An 8,620-nucleotide genomic window follows, 5' to 3' on the forward strand; every position below is an offset into this window, starting at 1 on the left:
AGAATCATGTTGATCCATCTACTTGGAGTGTATTGTGATGGTCTCTTGCACAGTTGCAAGTATTGGAGCTTCATCTTCAAAGTGCCTACCATCTGCTCCACAATGCCCCGATTGAAGAAAGCCCTGCTTTGTGCCTGGACTTACATCCCAACCTGGGGTAGCAGAGGTGGAGTCATCAGCTATGGTAGAAGGTTACCCCGATCTCATCATCATCTTATCAGGTATCCGCCCCTTCACAACGTCGCATGCACCTTCATACAGTGAGTCATGGCATGGTCTGACAAGGAAACTTATTCTGATGAATTCATGCTGTATAAATGCAGCTACAGATCAGAAGTGCCGTACCACTAATAATAGCTTACCCTCCACCCACAACTCGAAATAAATTGAAAAGTAGAATTGTGTTTGAATATTCATGAAATGATTTCCAAGCCATTGTGCAGCTCATTAGATCATGTGTTCTCTTTGTGGATTATGTTCTGCAAGTGTCACTTTTAAGGTTATCTGCTGTCTCGCTACTTCACACAGATGACAGACTTAAATCTTCAATGATCAATGCCATGGTCAAGAATGCTTGTGAAAAGAACTTATACCCCAGCAAATTAAAACAATGTATTTTTCATGCAGGTTACGATAAATACAGATGACTTCAATCTGTACAATGTTTAATGCAAGATGTGTGCATCAGAGATTATTCACCTTTTAATAACCAAGTGGTGACTTATTTCCTACCCAAAAGATCAGAACTTATATTGAAATTTATCAGATTGGATAGCATCTGTGAGATGAAAGCAGAGCTAACACTTCAAGTTCAGTGACTCTCCATCAGAATACTTCTGATGAAGTTCTAGCTGACTTGAAATGTTGGTATTGCTTTTCTCCCATCAATATTTCAGGACCTTGTGAGTTTTGCTGGAAATTTCTGTCTTTGTTGCAGACCTCCAGTATTCCGAAGTGCCTGGTTTTATTTAAGTTAGTACCTAACTTTTCTGAACAAACTCATGCCTTTTGCAGAAATTGTTCATATAACTAGGCTCAAACAGATCTTCTCACAAATAAAATGAAGATCAGTTTAATTGATGGGATTTCCCCGCAACAAACAAAAAGAAAATTAATTTATCAGTGTTAAAAAATTGAAGCAAGATAATGTAATTCAATGGGAATTATTTTTGGTTGCAAACCATTCAATATGAAAATAATTTTTCTTGTCACTCCAGGAGCTGCTCTCTCCTGCCTTCCAGCTTCAGAGAAAGTGACATTAATTACGAACCCACCCATACACACAGATCAAAACCCAATTGCCACCAGTTCAATATCCACATGATATTGAGTTATTTCTAACTGAGATACTTTAAGTTGAGTTGTGTAGATAGTCAATGAAAAGTCAATCCATCTCACAAGTAAAAGAAAACTGAAAGAAATCGTTAAATAAAACCTATAGAAAGTGATCAAGTAGGGAATTCTGTTTTATATTTGAGTTATTGTAAAGTGTTGATGGCAGGAATAAATGGGATTACAATTTTGCTATATGTTTTGAACTCTGTGAAATTGTGATTCCATGAAAATATTCTGCTAATAATCAGTTGAAAGTGCCTGATCAATGTATTTGCCCCTTGAAAGGTCTCAGATTGTTCAGAAGTAGAACCTGTATTGTCAGACCAAAGCAAAAAAACATTTAATCATCCCAGTTTCACTGTGGCCACAAATATTTTTCACTTCTGTTGCACATTTACAATAACATTTTCCATTCGCATGAGCATGGAAGGTAATTGAGGTCACACTTGGCACAGTCCAGTCACAGCCTGTAATGAAGGACTTCTCAGAACCTATAGGCTCCCTTCATCCAAGTGCCCCTTATCAATCTTATCAGTGCTGAGGATCCAGCTGTTCCCACACACTTATTTGTCCCCAGAACTTGATCAGCTAACATGATCATCTGAGCTGTAGCCCCAATGCTCAGTCACACCAACTACTATTGCTGCACTCTCTTCCTGTAAAAGCCATGATGGCAGTGACCATCATTAACAACAGAAACTCCTCCCATTCATTAGCCCACAGACAACGGTAATAATGTGATAACACGGTATTCTCTTCTGTCCCCAAGAAACTTTCAACTCTTAGTTTACACAAAATATATCTAGCACCACATTAATAACATTCAATGACTCTGCATGAAAGGCCTTTTGAGGCAAAGAATCTCAATAACTCTGTGTTAAATGAGCAACACCGTTACTTGGAAACACATTGTCAACAAATTCTAGATTCCTCCATAAGAGAAAACATCATTTGCACATCTACCCTCATAAATAAAACCTCAGGTCTTTATCTTAAGCAATAAAGTCAGCTCTTACTCTTCTAAATGTCAAAGACGACATCTCTTGCCCGCACAACCTTTCCCTGCAACATAACCTGCCCTTTCCATATATTAGACTGACACCCCGTCCAGGAATCAGTGCTGGAGTACACGTACTGTAGAAACTAATGTGGCCAAAAGCGGATTCGGCACATGGATCTGATAGGATGGATCCCATAATAGTGAAGAAATAGTCAAGTACTACAGATCGTGGATGTACTGGGAGCAATCTTCCAAGGCTCCAAATTCTGGGAAAGTACCAGCAGGTTGACAAATTGACAATGAATTGCATTCATTCATAAGAGAAGAACACAAAAAACAGGGAACCACAGAGCACTTAGTTTAACATCTGTTGTCGCAAATATTTTAGAGTCAAATACTAGTGATTTAAGAGCATTTTAAAATATGATCGAGTAGTGTCAACAAATTTTCATGAAGAGAAAATCATTGACAAATTTATTATGATTCTTTGAGGTAATTAAGATAGTACATTTTGGCTTCTGGAAGATGCTTGAAAAAATATCACTGATTGAATTAATTTACTACCTCTCTCCCATAGCCAGTTATGTTTTTCTGTCTTCTGTCTGAATTCAATTTTGGTTTCTCAACAGTCTAAAAATTATGTTAAACCCTCCCAAAAACAAGGATAAATGGCGCACTGAGTAGATTGAATCCGACCACGAACAGGTCCCTACAATTTGAACCTTCCCTTTCCCATTACATACGTTGAAAACAATATGTGTGCAACCTCATCCCTAAGAGTTGCCAACTGATTGATGGAGTTCACACTCCCCCGGATACTTAAGAACTGAGGCGAAAATGCATGATTAATTTAAAATAAGCAACAGCATGGACTCATCAGAGATATCTTCAGGATAATGCTTCACCCTGAGTTTCCTCTTGAGATGGTGGTGGTGATGGTGGCAGGTTTCTTTTGATGTTCATAGACAAGTTGAGAGTGTATTTGCCTTACATCACTACCTTTGAGCAGCTTTATGCTATTCCTATGCACTGAGTCCTTTCCCAAAGTAGTGCAGACGGGAGGAAGGTCACTTTAGAATCAGTCAGCATGGCAAATAAATGTAGGAATTATGGTGCAAATAATTATTCATCAGTTTTTACAGACAAGGGAGGGTGAGATACTATTACCGCCTCCATAAAATTCTCTTTCACATTTATACACAATCTCTGAGAGTTTTCACTTTTTTGGTTTATTAAGTACTTTGATAAATAATGTAAGTGGATGTTTCATCATGCTCTTGAATTCTTCTCGGAACTTGGATTGAGTCACTCCATAAATAAATGAGTTTGTGCAGCAATTTAAACAGGACAGCATAACTGCAAATTCAGCTAAAACAAACAAAAAATCATTGGAATATTCAGGAATAATTCCCAAAATGTTGTAAAAGCAGAAGTCTATAATATACACAAGCCACAAAAGAATGAAGCTGCCAGATATGGTGAAGAGTAAAATTGCAGACTTCCTTCTGCCGTCCATCTCTGGGTCTTGGTGTTTCTCTCCATCACGATGACCCCTCAGTCCCTTACGGACTCGACTCATGACTAAAATATATCTAACAGTCAGAGCATTGAGCAACAAAATTAAAACATATGGAAGCAATGGTGTGAATATCTTATCAAACCAGTCAAATGCTATCCAGTTGGGATCAGTGTAGTAGCTTTCTTTCTCATTACAAAACCAGGAAACATTGTTAATTACTTCCCCAGCTTCAAACATAAAGTAGAAGGGTACGTCTTTCAAACAGATCAAAAAGCAAGTTGTTGTTAGAACCACAGTTGCAATTTTCCCAGTGCAATACTTTGTTCTCAGCTTCTGGCAACAAATGGACACAAATCGATCAAAGGAGAAAGTGACGGTAAACCAGACTGAACATTCTGTGGCTGCATAAAGCATGACCATGATAACACTACAGACAGGTGTGATGTTCAGGAAAGACCCTGTGAAATAATAAGAATTAATCTTCCATAGTATGACACCATTGACGATAACCATTAAATCTGCCAATGCCATGAACACCAGATAACGAACGGTGCAGGATAAGAGGCCACATCTTCCACGTGAAAGGATGACAATTGCCACTAAATTAACTGTAAGATACAATGTGGATACAACAATAGAGAGTGAGGGAGAGAGGTGTATCTGTCAGGATCAGAATGGAACTGTCAGAAAATAATGCATAAATGCATCAAATAATCGTCGCAAATGTAAACATAAAAAAGATGACAATTGGTTTTGTGATTGAGGGTTACAGATATACAAGCTTAAGACACAAAATAATTCAACCACATCATCAAGAAAATCAAACAAGGCATGAAGGCAGATCTGTAGAGGAAATAAATTGAAATTCAGCAATTACAATAAGCTGATATAAGACAATTGATGAAATTTGCACAATTAATATCTCTATGTTGGTAAATGGAATTTTGTACAGCAAAACAAGTTACAAAATTTTTCCCAGAGAAAGGCAAAAGTTTAGGTTAGATAAAATAGAAGACTGAACAAGTCTGAATAGTTTTCTTGGTTGGTCACAGAGAAGGCATGCCCAGCTGTGGGATACCCTTGTGGGACAGATTGTCATGACAAGATTTCTGTTCAATAACTCTGGTTTGCAAGAAAGAAAAACAACCTTAAGTCGAGAATGGTTCACATGTGAATGTCTCTTCAGCTTTTCAAAGTTGTGTTGAATATGACAGAATTAGTTAAGGGACAATTAAGTAAAGATATGTAGGAGAATGCAGTAGAACATTCTCATAATTTGGCCAAGTAAAGAAGGATAAGAAAAATTTCATGTGGAGTGTAAGTACTAACACAAACTAAATTTCCTGTTCCAATGCTGTGAATTAAACGCCATTCTAAGTAACTTGAATGAAGCTCAGTTGTCAGTTTTATTTAATCATTTCAGATATTACTTTTAATGACTAATTGGAGCAATGTATATTCATTTCATTACTAATGGCTTAACAACATTACCAATTATAATGCTCGGATTGACCTCTGTTTTTAAATCAATGACTGAACTACGTTAATGCAATTCAATTACATGTAGCTTGCTGTAAAGGGAAATAATATCAAAAGCTTGCTGTATTTTATATCTGTTCAGCCTCTGAAACAACAGGCAATAACTGGTCCAGCAAATATGTATCAGTTAGCCAAGTGGATAATTCAATTGCCGTAACTGAGCTTTCCGGCCTCTATAATGAGCAGATCATAATTTAAAATAGCAACCATGATGCAATACTTTGAGGATAGCAGTGGGACAAAAGTGATCATTTAGCATGATAACAATGGAAGTGTTTGCGTTAACCAAACTCAACATAAAAATATATCATTGCCCAGGCGATCCGAATCCAGTTTGAATTTGCTGCTATTTCCATGTTGGTAATTTGTCACCATCTATTGCTGTAGATCAAGTAGTGGTAAATCTATAATAATCAATTTAGGACAAAGCAATAATTGTCAAACTGCTCGTGTGTTTCCCTTGGCCATCTTTCATATTCATAAAGACAGGAACCACCCCATTGATTGCAAGAATCTGTGACCTGAATTAATCATATGAAATTGAAGCAGCTTGATCCACTACAGTTAGTGACACATTTCTGAGCATTATTCCACAATGACAGATCCTCTCAGTGATACATTGTCACTGACATGATGTATGTTCTATGCTGTTACTCCCAGAAATATCCATTTGTGTACAATTTCTATAAGTCTCATTCTGCATCCCCCTGTGTACAGTATCCCATTCAAGGCAATAATGTGACAATCCAGAGAGCCATGAGTTACACACAACTGTCTTGACTTTTATAGTAAAGGATTGAAATTGCAAGTGTATTTCAGAATGCTTGAATGATAATGTGGTATCATTGATCAATGTCTCCAAAAAAGGAAGGAGACAAAAAGCCGGTAACTACAGGCCAGTTATCTTGACTTTGGTAGTGGGGTAAATGCTTGAATCTATCATTAACGAAGAAATAGCAAGACGTCTGGATGTAAATTGTCCCATTGGGAACACCCACATGGGTTCATGAGGGTTGGTCAAGTTTAATTAATTTGGTAGAATTCTTCGAGGGCATTACTGGCATGGTGCACAATGGGGAACATATGGATTTGGTGTATCTGGATTTCCAGAAGGCATTTGACAAGGTGCCACTCCAAACGCTGCTGCATAAGATACATTTCCCTGGTATGACAGGTAATGTACTGGCATAGATAGAGGATTGGTTGACCAGTCAAAAGCAAAGACTAGAGGTAAATGGGTGTTTTGCTGGTTGGCAGTCAGTGGCTAGGGGTGTGCCTCAGGGATCAGTGTTGGGACCGCAATTGTTTACAATTTCCATTGATGATTTGGAGCTGGGGATGAAGCGTGGTGCTGTGTCAAAATTTGCAGATGACACGAAGGTGAGTGGAAGCACAAAGTGTGCAGAAGACACTGAAAGTCTGCAGAGAGATATACTGACAGTCTAAGTGAGTGGGCAAAGGTCTGGCAGACGGAATACAATGATGATCAGTGTGAGGTCATCCATTTTGGTCGGAATAACAGCAAAATGGATTACATTTTAAATGGTAAAAAAATTGCAGCAAGCTGCCGTGCAGAAGGACTTGGGTGCCCTTGTGCATGAATCACTAAAAGTAGGATTGCAGGTGCAGCAGGTAATTAAAAAGGCAAATGGAATGTTGTCTGCCATTGCTCGAGGGATAGAGTTTAAAAACAGGGAGGATATGCTGCAGTTGCATAGGGTCCTGGTGAGGTCAACCCTGGAGTACTGTGTGCAGTTTTGTTCTCCTTTCTTGCGAAGAGATATATTATCGCTGGAGGGGGTGCAGAGGAGATTCACTTGGTTGATTTCAGAGTTGAGAGGGTTGGATTATGAGGAGGGACTGAGTAACTGGGATTGTACTCATTAGAATTCAGAAGAATGAGGTAGAAATATATTAGAGTATGAAGGGAATAGATATGGTGGAGGCAGGGAGGTTGCTTCCATGAGCCAGTGAAACAAGGACTAGAGGGTATCATCTCAAAATAAAGGGAATCAGAAGTAGGACTGAGGTCAGGAGGAACTTCTTCACACAAAGGGTTGTGAATCTGTGGAATTCCCTGCCCAGTCAAGCGGTTGAAGCTACCTCACTGAATGTTTTTAAGGCAAGACTAGATAAATCTTTGATCACTAAAGGAATTAAGGGTTCTGGTGAGTGGGCAGGTTAGTGGAGCTGAGTCTCAATGATCAGCTGTGATCTTATTAAATGCTGAGGCAGGCTCGACGGGAAAGATGGCCTACTCTTGCTCCTAGTTCTTTTGTCCCTCTCACAGTCACAACAAGATCACACAACATGACCAGAAACCTGACAGACTTAGACAACATCGATGGTCATAATCACTTACCAGGGACACCAATGACAGCAAGAAATGTATAATATAGTTTCACTATGCTGTGAAATGTTTCCATATTCTTCAAATTCTCATTTGTGAAGTGATATCATCTGTAACATCACAGGCAGTCTCAACAAACTAAATCCTCAGGTGATGCCAAAACAGAGGCTTTAATTTATACTCTATTGTATCCCCATGAGGTATTAGAGCATCATTCAACTTCACTGTGCTTTGAAAAAACATTAGAAAATATGTTACAAAGCTTGAGTTAACTCCCTGTTGTGACAGAATGCAGCGAGAACCAAGATTGAAGTGTTGATACGGTAGCAATGATTAATTCTAATCACAATTACCAAATGGAAATTGGGAACTTCATTCACATTTTATCTTTTAATTATTCAAACACAGTCAGGTCCATCTCTAGATCTCACACTGGTCAATCGATCATTTCATTCTGCTGTGTTCACTCAGTGAATGAAGTCAAAATTTGGAGTGTCCTCTGAGGACTCATGTACTGCAATCCTGAATGGGACTGCTCTTTTTAACTGTGGTTATTTGGTTTAATAATTGTTGTGTGTGATGTTTGCCCTCAATCTGGTCTAGAACCTCAGACTGATTCAGAGAGATTATCTGATTAACACCATCCATCTAAGGATTCCCCACACTGATGTCTGATTAAGCTCTGCACAGTATTCCACAGTATAATTTTGTCATTCAGTGCACCCTCATCTCTATTTATCTTAGCACCTCAAATTTACGTAGCTTCCCTAATTAATGCAGCACTTGAAAGATGATGAGAGAAGGCGACTCTACATTTCGGGTTGCACGTTTGCAAACAAAGTGTGAAAGGTGCTGACATTTGCATTGTTGATTCATT

The 8,620-nt window shown here is 38.5% G+C and overlaps 1 protein-coding gene across 1 annotated transcript; it reads right to left on the reverse strand.

Annotated features, from left to right (window-relative positions):
* Positions 1-3,551: 3,551 nt before the first annotated feature.
* LOC125467726 (probable G-protein coupled receptor 139) lies at positions 3,552-7,860 on the reverse strand. Its single transcript, XM_048563886.1, has 2 exons — positions 7,756-7,860; positions 3,552-4,312 (listed from the first exon to the last, which is right to left on the reverse strand). Exons 1-2 carry the CDS (start codon positions 7,817-7,819, stop codon positions 3,552-3,554), a joined length of 825 nt encoding a protein of 274 aa, XP_048419843.1. The 5' UTR covers positions 7,820-7,860.
* Positions 7,861-8,620: the final 760 nt, after the last annotated feature.

The sequence above is a fragment of the Stegostoma tigrinum genome, chromosome 34 (genome assembly GCF_030684315.1).
Source record: "Stegostoma tigrinum isolate sSteTig4 chromosome 34, sSteTig4.hap1, whole genome shotgun sequence".
NCBI classification, from domain to species: Eukaryota; Metazoa; Chordata; class Chondrichthyes; order Orectolobiformes; family Stegostomatidae; genus Stegostoma; species Stegostoma tigrinum.

Excerpts from the sequence above, each read along its gene's own strand:
- LOC125467726 (XM_048563886.1), bottom strand. The coding sequence starts at position 7,819 with ATGGAAACATTTCACAGCATAGTGAAACTATATTATACATTTCTTGCT. Across the intron at positions 4,313-7,755 it reads TGCTGTCATTGGTGTCCCTG|GGTCTTTCCTGAACATCACA; the intron begins GTAAGTGATTAT and ends ATTATTTCACAG.